At 43.8% G+C, this 19,394-nt stretch overlaps 1 protein-coding gene across 3 annotated transcripts in view; it reads right to left on the reverse strand.

The window, feature by feature from the left end:
• LOC149205819 (uncharacterized) overlaps nucleotides 1–18,673 on the reverse strand; it is a 55,671-nt gene extending 36,998 nt beyond the window's left edge. For 2 of the 3 annotated variants that reach the window (XR_016252493.1, XR_016252494.1), the window contains exons 1-2: nucleotides 18,000–18,671; nucleotides 16,876–17,165 (exon numbers count right to left, since the gene is read on the reverse strand). Coding sequence is in view for 1 of the 3 variants with exons in the window: in XM_089395170.1 (XP_089251296.1) it covers nucleotides 16,876–17,144 (269 nt within the window). In the remaining 2 variants the exon portion in view is untranslated. Of the gene's footprint in view, nucleotides 1–16,875; nucleotides 17,166–17,999 lie in introns of all 3 variants that reach the window. The other variant, XM_089395170.1, reaches the window with a different exon arrangement.
• Nucleotides 18,674–19,394: the final 721 nt, after the last annotated feature.

The raw sequence follows: 19,394 nt of genomic DNA on the forward strand, positions 1-19,394 counted from the left end.
CATTTCCGGCTTTTCTGGCAGTTCTGTCTTTTCGGCAGTTCTGGCTTTTCCGGCAGTTCCGATTTTTCTGGCAGTTCCATCTTTTCCGGCAGTTTCGAATTTTCCAACAGTTTCAGCTTTTCCGATAATTCCGGCTTTTCCGGTTTTCTATCCTCTGGATCAGGGCAACATTATTCCTTAGGATCTCTCCTCCTACTAAAATCCAAAGACAAGTAGAGAGAGAAAGAGATCCTAAGTGTGTTGAAATGACTTGAAGGCCACCTCTATTTATACTAAAACTTTGAGCACATGTGGGGTTTATTTGGTTGTTGGCCGACCTTGACGAATTGTCTTATAACGCAAATAAATTCATAACTCCATGAATACTTATCAGAATCGGATGATCTTTAGATCAATCCTACACCTCTCGATGAGAGGGATCCAAGAAAAATATCAGCTACCATAAATAAAATGACCCACATGGAGTTTGGCCCTAGTTGCTTAACACTCCCTCTCAACTAGGGAGAACTCCATCCGTTGATCCATATGTCCGATTGTACTATCTCTGCCATCAATGCCCTGCACTGCTCTCCTCTTCTCTGATCTGTTGAACTCTGCTCTGCTCTGATCTGCTGAGCTCTGTTCTGCTCTGCTTTGCTGAACCATGAAGAAGAAGAATTGATCGAGAATGTCTCATACCATTCTCTACTAACCCGAAGTCAGTTTCATCTGAAGAGAGTGTGTCACATCACTCTTACTGACCCGAAGTAAGTTTTATTGATCCCAAATCAATATCACAAGAGAGTGTCTCAAACCACTCATATTGATCCCAGATCAATGTCACAAGAGAGTGTCTCAAACCACTCATACTAATCCCAGATCAATAGAGGTCATCCTAGCATAGGGAGTACAGTAGATACAGCGATGCCTCCAACGATAGTACTACTATGGTCCCTATCCTCATTTCCCTGCTCATTGATCAGATGAGAGGTACTTCCCATGAGTCCCAGACTGCATGGGTAGGTTGCCTCGACAGGAGAACTAATCATCATGTCCACGGGAGAAAGAATCATCCTGTTAGTGGATGCCATGGAGAACTAATCATCCTGGCCCACAGGAGAACTAATCATCATGTTCCACAGTCGCCACGGAGAACAAATCAACCTGGCCCAAAGGAGAACTAATCGTTCTGTTCCATAGTTGCCACGGAGAACAAATCATCCTGGCCCACAGGAAAACTAATCATCATGCTCCACAGCTGCCACGGGAGAACTAATCATCCCGACCCACAAGAGAACTAATCATCCTATTCCACAGTTGCCACGAGAGAACTAATCATCCCGGCCCACAGAAGAACTACTCATCATGTTCATAGCACACCACCAAGGGAGGGTGAGTCACCCTGTGGTCGTATGTTGCTCTAGTAAGTACCCCAAGCCCCCCAGAGCTCAATGCATGCAACATGCAGGACCCTTATAAGAAGGTCTCTCAATGACTCCAAGTCGTTCGGGAAAGTCATAGATTTGACCTTTCCCCGGGGCTTTGACAAAACGTATGCGACCTGTACATCAGTCTCAATGCGATGGAGCCTCCTCGCTCATCGACTTACCATATCGCAGCTAAGGCAGTATCTGATGTCTATTCGCTGGGGCAATCACCAAATACGGGATTCCTCAATAATCGAATCCCCCCTCTGGTTGTCACAGAGAATCACAGTGGTATTCATCATGTGTACAAATAGCTCACTTAAGAGCTTCCGCAACCATGCAGCTTCACACGAGATCATACTCATAGCTATGTATTCGGTCTCAGCGGTGCTTATAGCAACCGACTTCTGCTTCCTGCTCGTCCATGATATCAAAGCAGAATCCAAAGAGAACCAGCACTGAGAAGTGCTCTAGTGATCCTCCACACTGCCTCCCCAATCAGCATTCGAATAATCATGCAGTTTCATATTTCCGACAGTGTATCTCAACCCATGAGAGATTGTGCCTCGAAGATATCTCAAAAGATTCTTGGCACCAATCCAGTGAGGCTCAACCAAATATGAGTTCACCATGCTAACTGCAAAACATATGTCCAGACGAAAGTTCACCAAAAACATCAACACAAATGAGTTTATGAAACTCAGAGGCATTTCCCAAATCTGGTCCGACATCACTACCATATAACTTTTGAAAGTTAAGATCCTCGAGGTAGTCACAGGCTTGCAGTTTATCATTCCACATCCGGAATCCAACTCCCTCTTACTTTTGCAAATGAGAGGGTTTGCACCTGTCAGAAATAGGTTGTCCTCATAAGATATCGATATGAGAGGTCTATCATCCACAACCTTCAAGTAATGGTTTGGATCGGTTTCACTCCTAGTGAATCTCAGCTTCATTAGACAGTTATCAATCCTCTCATACTATGCCCGGGGTGTTTTGCTTCAAGCCATAGAGGGCTTTCTTCCACCTATATACATGAGATTCCCGATCATGAATCTCAAACTCCTCAGGTTGTTCCAAACTTATGGACCTGCTACATGAGGGGAATGGTCCCCTTATAAGATTTTCCTTCGATACATCTCAGACATGTACCTTCATGCTCTACTTGAATTCAAACATCCCTATCACCATTTGACTCACATCAAGTAGGGTCCCATAGGTAGACCTCTGATGTTATAGATGCGATATGTCAATTGACATGATCCCCAATGGACCATCCTGCAACTTGATACAAATTTCCAACCCTGAACCCATGAGAAAAAGCATCTTTGAAAATTATATTTTTTTACACGTACCTTTCCATCGATGAATGCCACCTTGAAACCTTTGACTTCCATTTCCGAGATGGACACCAGGCTCTTGCGATTAGGTACATAAAAGAGATTTTGTAAATGAATCGAGTTACCCTTATTCAATTGAAAGTTAACATTCCCTACACCCTTCCCGGGATAGGTGGCATCGGCTCCAAGTATAATCCCACGATTGTTTCCATCTCTACCAAATTAAAGAGTGCACCCATCTATTCGATGAAGTGCCTTGAAGCACTTCAATCTATAAGCCAGATTCCCAAAGAATCTAAAGGAGAGGGCCAATACAAGATAACGCTTCTCTATCTTATCAAAAACAACATTTGATTCTTCATACCTTGGGTTCCTTGCTTTCTATGAAGAGTCGGCCATTTCCTTGATGACCTGCATTACCTGTCATTCCTTTGCTCATTGAAGATGTCCCTGGAATGATTGTTATCATCATCAAGCGATGTGTCCCTGCCATTCGGACACTATAATGGCCAAACTAGTTATCTTCCTTTCCTTCCACCCTGAGATCCGGTCTTCCAATGAAGTGATCTTTAGGTAGGCCATATTCCGCTGCACCATTCTGATAATATTCTCTGCTTCGACTTCACCCTTGGTGAATTTGAAGAGGGATGAAGAATCCACTGATCCTTTTGTCCTTTCCCAACTGTCTTCGGTGATTCACTCTTGCTTGGGCATTGTCTTCACCTCAGCTCTGATACCATGTTAATTTTAGGTATGTTCTATGCTTAGAGCAATTTATTTCAATTTTCACAGTTAGCTCCATATATTTTCTAGATTAGCAATCACATCAGCATTAAAGTAAACTGCAGATAGAACATAAACATAAATCGCAAAAGACAAGCTAGGACAAGAGGACACAAGATGTGGCGCTAGCCAGGGACAAACCCCAATGTGGGGAAACCCTTGATCAATTCTTCTTATATGTTCTTCAATAGTTCAGCAGAGAGAGAGAGAGAGATAGTACGTTTAAAACAGAAGTCAACACTTTGATTTATCTAGATAAGAGCATAGATCATCTCTAAGAAGATGATACATGAGATCAGTTGAAGACATGTTGCTTCAACTAATTCTCCAAGGTGACTCCTCCACCTATCATTGTGTTGCATTTCGTCATCATGTTGCACCTCACCATGTTGCACCCATCATCACTATGCTGCATCTCATCACACTTCATTAATCATGACTGTACCCATCACTGTACTGCATTATGTGCCATTGCTGCACCATGTTGCCATCCCGACCCATGTGTTGGTTGCACCTTGCTTGCTTGTTGTCCCTTGCTTGCTTGTTGTCCTTAGCATGCTTATTGTTGCATGCTAGTTGTCCCTTGCATGCTAGCTGTAACATTGCATGCTTGGTGTATTTGCTGATAAGTACCATACAATTGTCCCAATGTTAGTTAGTTGTCCCTTGCATGCTGCTCTCCTTCGGAGACAGATGCTCCGGCTGTTTCGACAGTTCCCAGCAGTTCTGGCAGTTCTGGCTGTTCCCAACAGTTCTGGTTGTTCTCGGCAGTTTCGGCAATCCCAGCTTTTCCGGCAGTTCCGACTTTTCCAGCAATTCCGGCTTTTCCGGCAATTCCGACTTTTCCAGCAATTCCGGCTTTTCCAGCAGTTCCGGCTTTTTTGGCATTTCCGGCTTTTCCAGTAGTTCCGGCTTTCTGGTCTCTCCTCCTACTAAAACCTAAAGACAAGTAGAGAGAGGAAGAGATCCCAACTGTGTTGAAATGACTTGAAGGCCACCTCTATTTATACTAAAACGTTGAGCACCTGTGGGATTTATTTGGTCGTTGGCCGACCTTGACGAATTGTCTTATAACGCAAATAAATTCATAACTCCATGAATACTTATCAGAACCAGATGATCTTTAGATCAACCCTACACCTCTCGATGAGAGGTATCCAAGAAAAATATCAGCTGCCACAAATAAGATGACCCACATGGAGTTTGGCCCTAGTTGCCAATTTTAACACACTGGCGTCTACATTTAGAGGGAAAGGGAAAGTTATTGCATTTTCTCGCAAGAGGGACAGAGGAAATCCGTAGTATTAGACTTTAGTTATTCGGTTCAATTCAGTGTATATGAAATTATGACTCATGATATGAGATACATTATTATATTTTTTGTTGATATTTTGAGGCTGATTTGGGACTCAGGAATCAAGACTTACTATTCAGGACATGATTCACTATTATGTGTGATGTAGCACTAGAAATGATATTACACATCTTATATATTAGTTATTTTATCATATTTGTGTGTCAATGTATTTATTTTATGTTGTAGATGCTTTAGATATTAAAAAAATTGAAAAAAAATGAATATTTTTGTATTTTACGATTTTTTCCCGATTATTTTCCGATTTTTACGATTTTTTCCGATTTTTTCCCCTCATCAATAACATCCCGATAACAATAACTGCAACATTGGTGGCAACACACGCGATCCACTGTGTTAGGACCTGCGGTCCGTGCGATGGGCAGTGCAACTCCTCCGTGCGAAGTGCATGCAAAATATGAAACGAAACGAGCCAAGAAACGACTTTATAAGGTGTTGGGCGAGTTGAGGGGGCGGTCCCATGAGTTGGGCGGGCCGACCATCCTCTTGAGCGAAACAACACATGTTGAACGAGTCGGCTTGGGCATTTGGTGTGGGTCGGCCAGGTGACACAACCCGCCACCCGCACGTATATATTGGAGGTCGTTTGGAGGCAAACGACCATCATTCGATCAACACGAGTTCGAATAAGGAGTTCTGCAGTGCGTGGATGAGCCCGCACGACGGGCGGAACTCGGGTGTAAACTTGTTCAGAAAGTCGTTCGGACAATCGTTCGGGAAAATCGTTCGGACAGTCGTTCGGGAAAATCGTTCGGACAGTCGTTCGAGAAAGTCGTTCGGACAGTCGTTCGAGAAAGTCGTTCGGACAATCGTTCGGGAAAGTCATTTGGACAGTCATTTGGACAGTGGTTTGGGACAGTCGTTTGGACAGTCATTTGAGAAGTCGTTCGGACAGTCATTTGAGAAGTCGTTCAGGAAGGTCGTTCAGAAAAGTCGTTCAGGAAGGTCGTTCAGGCAGGTCGTTCAGGCAAAACTCGGGCGAGGTCGTTCGGGCGACCCGGGCGAGGTCGTGTGGCGACCCGGGTGAGGTTGTTCAGGCGACCCGGGCGAAGTCGTGTGGCGACCTGGGTGAGGTCGTTCGGGCGAACCAGGTGAAGTCGTGTGGCGACTCGGGTGAAGGCGTGTGGCGACTCAGGTGAACGAAGTTGGGTGAACGAGTAGACGGGCGGGGGCGCGCCGTGCACATCGGAACGAAGAATCGTGTGAACGGGCGACCCGGGTAGGGCGCGTCGTGCATGACGAAACGGAGGAAACGGTGAAGTGTTGAGATTGTGAACGAAGGTGTGACTCGTGCGGAGGCGCCCGTGTGTGGCGACTTGGTTACAACGAGACGCGCCCAAGTTGGGAAAACAACACGATCGTGTGACAAGGTGAACGAAGGGTTGGTGAGTCATGCGGCGACCGTGTGGAGGCACCGACGAGCTAGGCAACCGAGTTTGCCGAAGTTTGAAAATTGGCTAAGTGTAAATTTGGGGTTTCCCAAGATTTAACTTGTACTTGTAAAAGAAGATTAAATATATTGATTCGGGCAAACTCATATTGCAGGGAGTTGCCCCTCCCTTTATACTGTTGTGCATTTCTCTTGTATAATGTTGTTTATGTGAATGTTATGGGCTTTCACTTGTATAAGGGAACACATTAATAATACTTGGTTGCGAAACACAAACTAAGTAGGATAAGTGGAATGTTAGACGTAGTCTACAATCGTAAGTATTGGTGAAAAGAAAACGATTGGTAGCGCCGCACCTCGCTATAAGCGGTTGAAAGACTACCGCAAGTGTAGGGGCGTGACAGTTGGTATCAGAGCCTAGTGCCGGAGAGTTGGTGCTGGTGTTGAAGCGTTGAAGCTAATACACACCTGCACTTCGTGACAGGTGGTATCAGAGCTGGTGAACTGAATCAAGGCGCTGATTCTACGAAGACCAAAGACTTGGCAGGGAGCTCAAGTTTTGCAGGTGACGGGTGGAATATCAGGGTGATTCAGGTGAATGGTGAAACAGGTTTAGCAGAGGTGAAGCTTCGTGCTTGGGCCAAGCTGAACGACAAGGCATGGCAGGTTTGGAAGAATGCGAAGGGAAGCTCTTGCTTACCTTATACAGGTTGAAGCGGATGAAAGAAGAGAATCCCCGGATTCGAAAGGAACTTAAAGTCTTGGAAAAGAATGTTGAAGACGAACTTCTTCAACTTGGTTGGACAATGGAGCAGGATGAAGTTGCAGATTGTGCTAACAAGGAAGAGGAAGCCGTGAAGATCGAGGATGTTGCAGATGTGACAACGACGGGGGATGAACTTGAAATTGATCAAGTTGGACCAGGATCGTGCAATTTGCAGACATGGATGGATGAGGATACTCACATGGAAGAGCCTCATGATGATGAAGTAAGTATTGATACTTGTGTTTCATTTGAGCATTTGATAGATGGACCATATGCAGGGAAGGGCAAAGTCAGTTTGCCGATGCAAGGGAGCATCTTACCATGGATGACTATGATGAGACCTTGTATGGAGAAGCAAGGATTGTTGACTGTTGCAGGACTTGTTGGGGTTGTTTGTGACCTTATGGTAGAAGGTACAAAGGCCCGTGACAAGGGAGGAACATGATGATCGTTGCGGAGGATTGGGTCATGCTTTAGCCACATGGAGAATTGGCTAAGTGCCCGGCATGACTCATGGGCAGATTGAAGAGGGCACACACTTGGATATGATGATACTTGGGTGGACTTCTCATGGCCGAGACCAAGAGATAGTCTTGGTGGAACCTTCAGTGGGGGAGCTATGATGGAAGGGACTCGTGATGTGATGATGATATGGTTGGGTGACCGAGTTCACTAGACCGAAGATTGCAGACTTGGATGAGGATGACCAATTGTTGTGATGAGTCTACTTGGTTGGACTACATGGGCAACTTAGTCATAGACATCAGGTTGGAGACATGGAGCATGGCAGTCTTATGCAGGGACATTATGCAGGAGCACTTGTAGAGGTGTCACTTATGGGCATCCAATGAGGAGTGCCAAGGCAGGGATGTTGTGCAGGTGGATTTGCTGGTGTGACATGGAGATGTTTTACTTATGAGCCGATGGAGAGGTTGTGCACTCTTGTACAACAAGGCCATGGACTTGGATGGAGTTGTGAGCAGACTATGGAGCATTCCTACTACATGGAGAGCTGAGGCATCTTGCAGAGACCTTTGGGTCGAGACTTGTATGCTTGCTGAGATGTTGGTTGGAGATGACTCATGGAGCTCATGATGACATGAAAATGTTGTGACTTTTGGGAGACTTCATATATGGTGGACTTGAGGATCTGATACATTGAGGAGCTGAGGTCAGAGACTTTGATGCAGGATGGGGTGCATACTTTCAAGTACATGTATGGGAATGGCTTGAAAGAGTGACTTGATGTGGAGGATCGATATGAGACACTTTGGAGTGATGGAGTTACAACGATGATGATGCCTTGGTGGCAACACTTGGGCATGGATTGAGCCGAGACTCAACCACCTTTTGACACATGGGAGTTGATTGATCTATGATCATGGGCATCACATGGATAGATGAGACAGGTGTATACTTGTTTCTATGGCAGACTTGAGGGATGGCACATTGCAGATATGATGGAGGTTGCTTCATGGACCTGGATGCAGCACATCGAGAGTCGGAAGATGGTCTCTTCATATTGAAGAGATACACATATGGATGATGATGTTGGGATAGATGTGGCTGATTTCAGGGAGTACATTGGTACCAAACATCATGGACAACATGTTGCAGATGAGATGGAGGCTACTTCATGGACCTGAGCATGGCTTACACTTGTATGGAGATGGATTCTTGATCGAGTTGAGGATGTGACGAGATGTTCTGAGAAACAACTGATGATGGCATGAGGATGTGCATTCTCATGGTTTGAGCATGACAATTGGATTAGCTACCCAACTAGTTCAAGTCATGAGGGGATCCAGTGTACAGAGATGTGTTAGCATTGTGTTGGAGTATCATGGCAGCAGTTCACATGAGGACGATACATGATGAGGTCGACACAATATGTTGCAGGAAGCATGTAGCTTGAGATGGGGGGACCAGCCTTCCACGATGGGGAGCAGCAGGTGGAGATTGTGACAGGGTGGTTGATGATCATGGATTGAGATGATTTCCGATGTATGACATACCGATTGGGTGTATACCTTGGTATGGTGATCTTGGTGACAGATGGTTGTCGGGATGAGATAGAGGACGACAATGACTTCCAGTGGGGGAGGATGTTAGAACCTGCAGTCCGTGCGACGGGCAGGGCAACTCCACCGTGCGAAGTGCATGAAAAATATGAAACGAAACGAGCCAAGAAACGAGTTTATAAGGTGTTGGGCGAGTTGAGGGGGCGGTCCCATGAGCTGGGCGGGCCGACCATCCTCTTGGGCAAAACAACACATGTTGAACGAGTCGGCTTGGGGGTTTGGTGTGGGTCGGCCGGGTGACACAACCCGCCACCCGCACGTATATATTGGAGGTCGTTTGGAGGCAAACAACTGATCCAGGTGGATGTTGGTGGCCACCCACCAACCCATTTGGACCCCCACAACTGTCTCTTTCAGTCTTTTCAGTTTCCTAAATTACAGCACAGTTTACTATTTTTAGCAGTTTTTCGGGTCCTGAACTTCCGGAGCCGTTTTGAGGCCCTAAACGACGTTTTTTTGGGATTCTGGGGCAACATGGGTCCATGGACCGATGTTGCCTCCCAAAGTGGTAGTACTCGGATAGATCTTTCTAACGAGCTATCGTACGCGTCAAACGGAGATCGTATGCCAAAGTTACGACCCCGGGAAATTGATGTACCAATTTACCCAAACGGGGCCCACAATTTGGCGTTTCATCTTCTAGGGTTAGGTTTCGGGATGTGAAGGGTTTTCCATTGTTTCTCAACAATAAATAGGCCTTCGAGCCTCATTGTAATACAGTTTGGAACAGTTCAGAGGCATGTAGCCGCCACATCTCTTCTCAGAGATAAGCTACCATCGCCCTAGCTGGTTTCTTTCCATTTCTGTTTGTAAGCACATTTCAGTATTTTCCATTAATGAAATGAAGCATTATTTCCGCTGCATCTATGTGTTTATGGTTATTGCATCTCTGTATTTATGGTTATCTCTGTAATCTATTGCGTTCCTGTCTAAATCCGGATCAGTGGTATCAGAGCGGTCTGCTTTTTCTCTGTTTTTCTTTGCATGTCCCCAACGAGGTCAGGATATAAGGAGTTAGGGCTTGAACTGGTCGAACCTCTGCAAGACCAGCCTCGCAAATCCCGACGGCCTCCCATGGCGGATGAGAAGAAAGACGAGGGAGCAGGAGATCCTATCAAAATCTTGCTCGAAGAAGCACTCGAGCGGCAAAGGAACGCGATGATGGATAGCTTTGCGCAGATTCTTCAGCGGCTACCCAGAGGCGACGCATCGACTTCCAACAGCGACTCTGGAAATGCCACACCCTTCAAGGTACAAGTTAATTTTGAAATCCCCATCTTCGAGGGTCAGATAGATGCAGATGCTGTAGATAAATGGTTAAATCTGCTAGATGGGTATTTTTCTGTTCATGAATTTTCAAGTCGGGAAAAGATTGTTTTCGCTCTTCTCAAAGCAGCCCCCACGTCAAGGACTGGTGGGAAACCTACTGCGAGCAGAAGGATGAAAGTACAGGCTCACTATTTTCGGCCGCACCCACTTGGAATGACTTCTGGGATGCCATCAAGGAGCAGTACTACCCTATCGGAACCTATGAGGACAAATACATCAAATGGACCACACTGCGGCAGGGACGAGACCAAGATGTGTCGGAGTTCACAAACATTTTTCATACCCTTCGCACACAGTTGGGTATCAAAGATTCTGAGCTGCATCTGGTACTCAAATACCGCGGCTGCCTACACAGATACATCCAGGAAGAGATGGGGTTCTTGAACATCTCCTCACTCGGCACAGCATACCGATACGCTGTCAAAATCGAGCAAAAGTTCAAACAGAAGAAGCGAGACTTTGGATCTGCAAATCCGAAGCCCAAAGGACAAAGCCAAGGCGGGGTGACCCAAGACAACCCATCGAAGCCGCAAGAAAAGAACAACACCATGAAGCCGAAGAAGGACACAGGAAAGTGGTGTGAGTTCCACAAGAGTCCCACTCATAACACAAGTGAGTGTCGGACCAAGCAGTCGCTGGTGGCTGAGTTGAGGGCTTCCGAATCAGATGCATGTTCCGACCCTGAGCCAGAACCCGACAAGGGGAATGGCAAAGGGAAGCAGATCATTGATGCAGATCACAGCGCCACTGTTGCCACCGCCAAGATCCAGAAAGATGAGCTCGAAAATCCAGAAGAAGGGGAGCGTCTTTTCCACTCACAGATGTGGGTGAAGGGTTCGCCGCTGCAATTCATTGTCGACAGTGGCAGCCAAAAGAACCTCATTTCAGCAGAGGTTGTGAAGCGGTTGGGCCTACCGACTACACCGCACCCACAGCCGTACAGTATCGGGTGGCTTCACGAAGGACGAGATCTGAAAGTTCGCCAGCAGTGCCGCCTTCCCTACAGCATCAAACCCTTCACAGACGAGGTATTGTGTGATGTTACACCTCTGGATGTTTGTGATGTACTGTTAGGCCAGCCATACTTGTGGAGGCGACATGCTGTGTATGAGTCCAGGCCTCGTGCTGTCATTGTTTCTTTGAATAATTCATTATACAGAATACCAGAGGTAGCCCCACCTACTACCACATCTTTGATCACTACCAAAAAAGGCAGCAAGCTCATCTCACAGACCAGGAAATTCATCTGTCTGGTTCACTCCAAAAGTAAGGGGAAGATTGTTGCTACATCCATGACCCCTGCAAAGGGTTCCTCTACGCAGCGGCAGCAACAAAGGGATACGGTCATGACAAAACACAGGAACAACTTCTCCTCACCCACAAGGGTACCACGCAAGTTTCAGGTGGGCAACAAAGTCTGGTTGCATTTGCAGAGAGAACGCCTAACCAGAACCCATCAGAAGCTCAGACCATTCCAACATGGTCCTTACAGCAGTACCAAGGCTGTGGGGAACAATGCTTTGAAGCACAGCATTCCTCCATTCCTTCATTTGCACCGAGTGTTCAATGTGGACCATCGTCGACCATGCTTCCCACCATCACTGGACACATCAGAGATTGCAGGACAAGTTCAGCAGATGGAGGAACTCAACGCAATGGGGACCATTGCTTCCTAAGGGGGGAGGAATGATCCAGGTGGATGTTGGTGGCCACCCACCAACCCATTTGGACCCCCACAACTGTCTCTTTCAGTCTTTTCAGTTTCCTAAATTACAGCACAGTTTACTATTTTTAGCAGTTTTTCGGGTCCTGAACTTCCGGAGCCGTTTTGAGGCCCTAAACGACGTTTTTTTGGGATTCTGGGGCAACATGGGTCCATGGACCGATGTTGCCTCCCAAAGTGGTAGTACTCGGATAGATCTTTCTAACGAGCTATCGTACGCGTCAAACGGAGATCGTATGCCAAAGTTACGACCCCAGGAAATTGATGTACCAATTTACCCAAACGGGGCCCACAATTTGGCGTTTCATCTTCTAGGGTTAGGTTTCGGGATGTGAAGGGTTTTCCATTGTTTCTCAACAATAAATAGGCCTTCGAGCCTCATTGTAATACAGTTTGGAACAGTTCAGAGGCATGTAGCCGCCACATCTCTTCTCAGAGATAAGCTACCATCGCCCTAGCTGGTTTCTTTCCATTTCTGTTTGTAAGCACATTTCAGTATTTTCCATTAATGAAATGAAGCATTATTTCCGCTGCATCTATGTGTTTATGGTTATTGCATCTCTGTATTTATGGTTATCTCTGTAATCTATTGCGTTCCTGTCTAAATCCGGATCAACAACCATCATTCGATCAACACGAGTTCGAATAAGGAGTTCTGCAGTGCGTGGATGAGCCCGCACGACGGGCGGAACTCGGGTGTAAACTCGTTCAGAAAAGTCGTTCGGACAGTCGTTCGGGAAAATCGTTCGGACAGTCGTTCGGGAAAGTCGTTCGGACAGTCGTTCGGGAAAATCATTCGGACAGTCGTTTGGGCAGTCGTTCGGGAAGGTCGTTCAGAAAAGTCGTTAAGGAAGGTCGTCCAGGCAAGGCAGGTCGTTCAGGCAGAACTCGAGCGAGGTCATTCGGGCGACCCGGGTGAGGTCGTTCGGGCGACCCGGGTGAGGTCGTTCGGGCAAACCGGGAGAAGTCATGTGGCGACTCGGGTGAAGGCGTGTGGCGACTCGGGTGAACGAAGTTGGGTGAACGGGTAGACGTGCAGACGGGCGGGGGCGCGCCGTGCACGACGAAACGGAGGAAACAATGAAGTGTTGAGATTGTGAACGAAGGTGTGACTCGTGCGGAGGCGCCCGTGTGTGGCGACTTGGTTACGACAAGACACGCCCAAGTTGGGCAAACAACACGATCGTGCGACGAGGTGAACGAAGGGTTGGTGAGTCGTGCGGAGGCACCGACGAGCTGGGCAACCGAGTTTACCGAGGTTTGAAAATTGGCTAAATGTAAATTTGGAGTTTCCCAAAATTTAACTTGTACTTGTAAAAGAAGATTAAATATATTGATTCGGGCAGACTCATATTGCAGGGAGTTGCCCCTCCCTTTATATTGTTGTGCATTTCTCTTGTATAATGTTGTTTATGTGAATGTTATGGGCTTTCACTTGTATAAAGGAACACATTAATAATACTTGGTTGCGAAATACAAACTAAGTAGGATAAGTGGAATGTTAGGCGTAGTCTACAATCGTAAATATTGGTGAAAAGAAAACGATTGGTAGTGCCGCACCTCGCTATAAGCGGTTGAACGACTACCGCAGGTGTAGGGGCATGACACACTGTCATGCATATGCTACTCACTCCTCACATGCTTGCCATTACGGTTTTCATCTGCCAAAATCTTAGAATCGACCTCCTTTCAGAACCATGATGAATTTCTTTGGTAGTTGGATTGGTGAAATTAATGACAGAATGATGAGAATTGTGGATAGGCAAATTGGTGATAAATTTGTCTCCAATCTGGCTCTTGTCCCATTCATGAATGAGTCTGTTATGTGCATTGATTCACCACCTTCGTGGCCCAATAATCTGGTGATAGCTCTGTCTTTGAATTTCATTGTGGCATCCAAGCGTTCATCTTCTCGGTAGCTCTACGAAGAGCTTCGTCTCCGGTTTCAGGCTCTTATCCTTTGGATAGCGCAATTGTGGGCTCAGCACTTCATCTCGTGGAAAATTTGGCGAAAGGGGCTCTTTGGCTCTCAAACCACCTTGGCACCGCCTAGTCTCTCCTACACAATCGATCTCAGACTGATCTAGCCTCCTTTATGCAAAGGTCATTCCTGGTTCCCTATTTTTTGTTTGGAAACTTACAATAGACAGAGCCTGGATGGAATCCCCGCCAAAGTAGGCTCCTATCTCGATGCTCTGAGCTCCAATTCTGGTTTTTTAGAGTTGATAGAGGCTAGGTCGCCAGCTGTCTATAGGTCTTTCCTTTTAGAAGTTTTGAGGAAGCCTCTGGTTCAGAGGAAGTCGGTCAATTCTGGGTCTATAGGTTATCAGTCGATTTTTCTCTGCCTAGGGAACCTGGAATGATGCATATTCAACCATCACGGTGCATTAAACAGTCAGGGTATCACCAATAGGAGATTTGTCACTGCAATTCAGTTTCCTCTTTCAATTCTGGTGAATTGTCCTCCCTATTCAGTTATATTGGGGAGGTCGGGCTCATTCTTTCATGAAGCCTGCTGCATTCGACGCCTCTGCCAGTGTAACATCATGAACATTGACTCCAATTCCACATCTTCTTCAACAGCAAGCCCATGTTACAACTGCTTATTTGCTCACACAGCCCTGCAGAGGGCTGATTATGAATTGCAAGTAAAATTCGGTCATATGTATCACTCACAAGTAGAACATGCTGATAAAATTATGGCTCTCCAACATCAGATCTCACGACTAGAAGATGAGGTGGACCCGCTCAGGGTAATTATAATGGACCTCAAGCTCAGCAGAGATGCACCCACAAGTCAGGACCAGCTTCAGGAGGATCCAGGCAAGCAGGACATCGATCTCAACAAGCCAGCAACTGAAAACGATTAATCTGCATGCAGAAGAATGCTCGATATAGATGTCTTTTGGTCTTTTTGTCATTTTGTAAGCTTTTCGAAAGGAAGTCTCTCAATGTAATGGGTTTACTATCAATATGTCAATGGGTCAGTATCAAAAATGTAATGGGTTTATGGTCAATCTGTCTATGAGACTACTGAAATGGGCAATGTAATCACCCACGTATTTGCCGTGATAGGGCGCAGACTTAATACCAATACTACTCATTTTTGTTTAAAAAAAATACTGTTTTTTACTCAAGCATTTATAAATATGCTTTACAAGATAATATAATTACATCAAGTGACCACAAGTACATTATGAAAACCGACCATAGTTACAAATTCAACACAGGCTACATGCTTCAATTCAATGGCATAGTGAAATATAAAATTCACCAAGCACCATAACATAATGATTAGATAGCAATCATGTTTTCAGCCTTTCATAGAACATAGATACAGAATTGTTAAAAGTCAAAATAAGCAGAATTGCAACTTGCACAATAGCATTACTCATATGCCAATTCTAAAGTTGATTCTTTTGGTCTGGCTGATTTGGGTTTCAGCTAACGTCATAATGAACAACTTACTATCAAATGGATATCATGCATCTTCCCAGCCTAAGGTACAGGAGCAGTGCAAGCACTGGTCGAATGATAACGTTGTAGTTACTAGTTATCTTTGCCTAAAAAAACTGAAGAGATGAATATAATAGCAGTAAAATGTAAGTTAAATGAAGGGGAAGGCAGCTTAACACCCTAAATGTTTGAATTCATTGTAAAGAGGTATGTTGGGCCATAATTTATATTTGATAATAAGATACATCCATTTGCATATAATGTCATCTCAAATAAGAACATTTCTATTATCCTAGCTTATGTAAAGAAAATGAGAGGAATAAAGTCTTGAAAAAGAAAACATTTATAGTTTATTACATTAGAAGTCATTCATGATTTATCATAGGTTTGAAAATCATCAGTATGGTGATGAATAGATCATTTGTGTGCACAGGAGGAAAGAGACGATTGTATGCTTTGAAAAAACCATGGACTGGAGAGAGCTTTTGGAGAGAAGTCAGCAAACCAGACAATGGTAGATGTGTCACTTAAGAGAAGCTTGAGCTCTCTGAAACAGAATTAACTGGGAAGAAAGGCAAAAGGGCAAAAAAGGTCAAAAAAATAAGGTTTTTGATAGATGGATTATTTATATCCATGCCTACCTATCTTGAGTTCAAGTCTGCCCTATCTGCTGCCCTAACTCCCCTACCTTAGGGTCATGCTGAGGAACCTACCTCACTCACCTACCTTCCTTAGGGTCATCCCACCTACCCCACTCACCTACCTTGGGATCATGCCTGCGGTCAAAAGCACTTGAACTCGATTTTCTGGGTCTAATGGAATGATTGTCTTTCAGGGTTAGGATTTAAATCTGCTGTTAAGGATGGGAAGCTCTGTCTTAAGCTGTTTCTACAGAGTTTGTCACAGTGACCAGCTTTTCTATGTTCCAGAGCTTGTTCCACTGCTTCTGGATGCAGGATCCAGTCTTCTATGTGGTCTCTTATTATCAATTATATTACATGTGTGCTATTGAGATCAGTTTGTTCTCTCTAATAAGTTTCATAACAGTGATTCAGTGAAATAATAATGTTCTTATGCCTGTAGCTTCTCCTGAACTAATATCTATCAGAGTAAAATCTGCCCGATGATGATGTTGTTGTACCCAATATATTTCGCCTGATGATGTTGTATGCATATAGTTTGATTAGTCCAAATAGTAAAGAAAGAGAGAGTATGGTTGAATTTACTAGATATTCTTTGGCAGTTGGCCTTTCTGGAGAAGAGAAAGAGTATGGTAGCCAGCATCCATGAGATCAGCAATATTATGCAAAGAACGTTCTTCAGACGCTGTCATGAAAATGGCACGTGCCTCTCCCTTCTTTACATGTCTGGCAGCTAAACTAAGAGGCAAGTCTCCTGAATTCAAAGCCCTTAGAATGCTCCGATAAAGGGATAGAACAGCAGGTTTGTTGCGTGCAAGATCTTCTGTTGTTGCCCATATTATTCCTTTTGCCATTTGTACTATATTCCTTCCGTTCTACCACAAGAAAAAGAAAAAGAGATTAAAAAAAATCAGCTTACAGAGTAAAAGAATTAATGGATCTAGCTACTGATCATCTCCTTGAATTTAGCAAATAATAGATTCAAGTTCACATTCACACGACACGAAAGATTATTGATGAAAAATATCACCAGGGAATTACTTTAAATGTTAAAACATTGACAACTGAGCGAAAATAATGCGAATATACATAAAACGATGCTAATATTTACTTGTTTTTGTAGGACTCCTATGTAATATTGTAATTATAAATAAATAACATAAACATTAAAGATGCATTTTATCAAAATTTGATTAAAAAACTTATGAAAGAATGGATTTTCTATATTGCATATATTTCTTCAGGGTATATGTTTTTTCACAATATTCTAAATTAATTATATATTGGAAAAGCTTAACAATAATAATAAGGTCACTGTAATGTCCTAAGGAAATTTTTTCCCCTAGGGTTTCTAGAATGCAATAAGGTCACTGTAATGTCTTAAGGAAATTTTTGCCCTTACGGATTCTAGAATGCAAGAAATATTTTACCAAATTCACAGGTATTCCCCAAAACCTTTGCAGTGACAACTCAGAGAGTCAGATACAATAATGAATAAATAAACAGCATCAACATAATACACCAATTTATAGATCTCACGGGCTCAACTGAAGCACTAGTCTATTAACAGTAATACAGAGACATCTTTGCAACCATTTTCAGTTTATGAGCTTCAGGTGTGAGGAATACAATTCACACAATAATTGTAATACAATTGACTGCTAAATTACTTAGTTTAATTCTACTAGTCCACCTAATCTAGTCCTGACCTTATAGCAGTCCACTAGCGGCTTCCTGCTGTTTACTTCTTGCTGACCGATTACTGGCCCCAGGCCCCCACGAAATGATATGGCATGGTCCCCTTCTTCTTAAAGACCAGGAATGACCCTCGCTGCTTCAGGTGGTCCTGGTTCACGACTTTCTACCACCGAATAGGCTGAGTGATTGGTGGCTGAATCGATCTGCTGCCCTGGAATATTTAATCGCTCTGTGTGAATTGCTTTATTTGCAACAAATCTAGTACATGTGACTCTGACAGATAAAGAAGGGGATCCGCTGCTGCCCTAGGTAGCCTCGGGGAGAAAAAACGAGATATAGAAGTGCCCTAATTCCTTCAGCGAATCTCCAGTTTGACTTAGGAAAGGCCTTACTGTCTTTTACTAGGCTTCGGTGCCTTAGAGAGAATTACCCGCAGGCCTCCTTTCCTTCACCCAGCAACTTCGAGCTTAGTTACACCGTAGACAGAGAGTTTTGCGTCTCAGAACCCTTTTGTTCCTCCTTGATGCGCGCAAACTCCAAAGTCCCTTTTCTTCCTTCGCCCATTGCCGATTTTCTTCCTCCAACCAATGGCTATGCCTCTGCCTGCCCTGCTCAATCTAGAGTAGTCTCTCGTAACTGATTCGTGGGTTCGCAAAAACACTGGGATAATTCATGATTGCACAGCCTAATCTCGCTATGATAGACCCACATCAATTGTAAACAAATGAATTTTATTTAATCAATTTTATTTTTATTTAATCCATTTTAATTTCATTTAAACAAATAAATTTTGTTTAATCAAATTTAATTTTATTTAAACAAATAAATTTTATTTCATCACCGTTGCATATTTCAATCCACTTATTTAAACAAATAAATTTTTATTTAATCATTGTTGCATATTTCAATCTATTTATCATTATAGGTTTTAAATTTATGATTCGACTGTAATATCTCTTTTATAGACACACATCAATTGCAAACCTTAATTTAATTTACAACATTACTTAATTTTATTTAATCAATATTATCTATTTCAATCCATTTATTATAGGGTTTCAAATTACACAAAAATGGTGGGTTAATTCATGATTCCACAACTCTTTGTCGTTTGATAGACCCATTTCAATGGCAAACTTTAACTTAATTTATAACATAAGTTAATTTTATTTAAACAAATGAATTTTACATTAATCAATGTTGCATATTTCAATTTATTTATTATTATAAGTTTCAAATTACATTGAAGCAAAAGGTTTGGGCTTGGATTAAAAAATGTAAGGAATAACAGTATAAGGAACTTTGTGAGATTGAAAAGGAGTTGGCTACTTACATGGACCCCTCCTTACCGGATATTTTCTTTGATCATCTCAAGAACGTGGTGATGTAGTTAATAAGGAGAAAAA

The sequence above is a fragment of the Pinus tabuliformis genome, chromosome 1_2 (assembly GCF_031772625.1).
Source record: "Pinus tabuliformis cultivar Carrire ecotype Pingquan chromosome 1_2, CPIR1, whole genome shotgun sequence".
Classification (NCBI taxonomy): Eukaryota; Viridiplantae; Streptophyta; class Pinopsida; order Pinales; family Pinaceae; genus Pinus; species Pinus tabuliformis.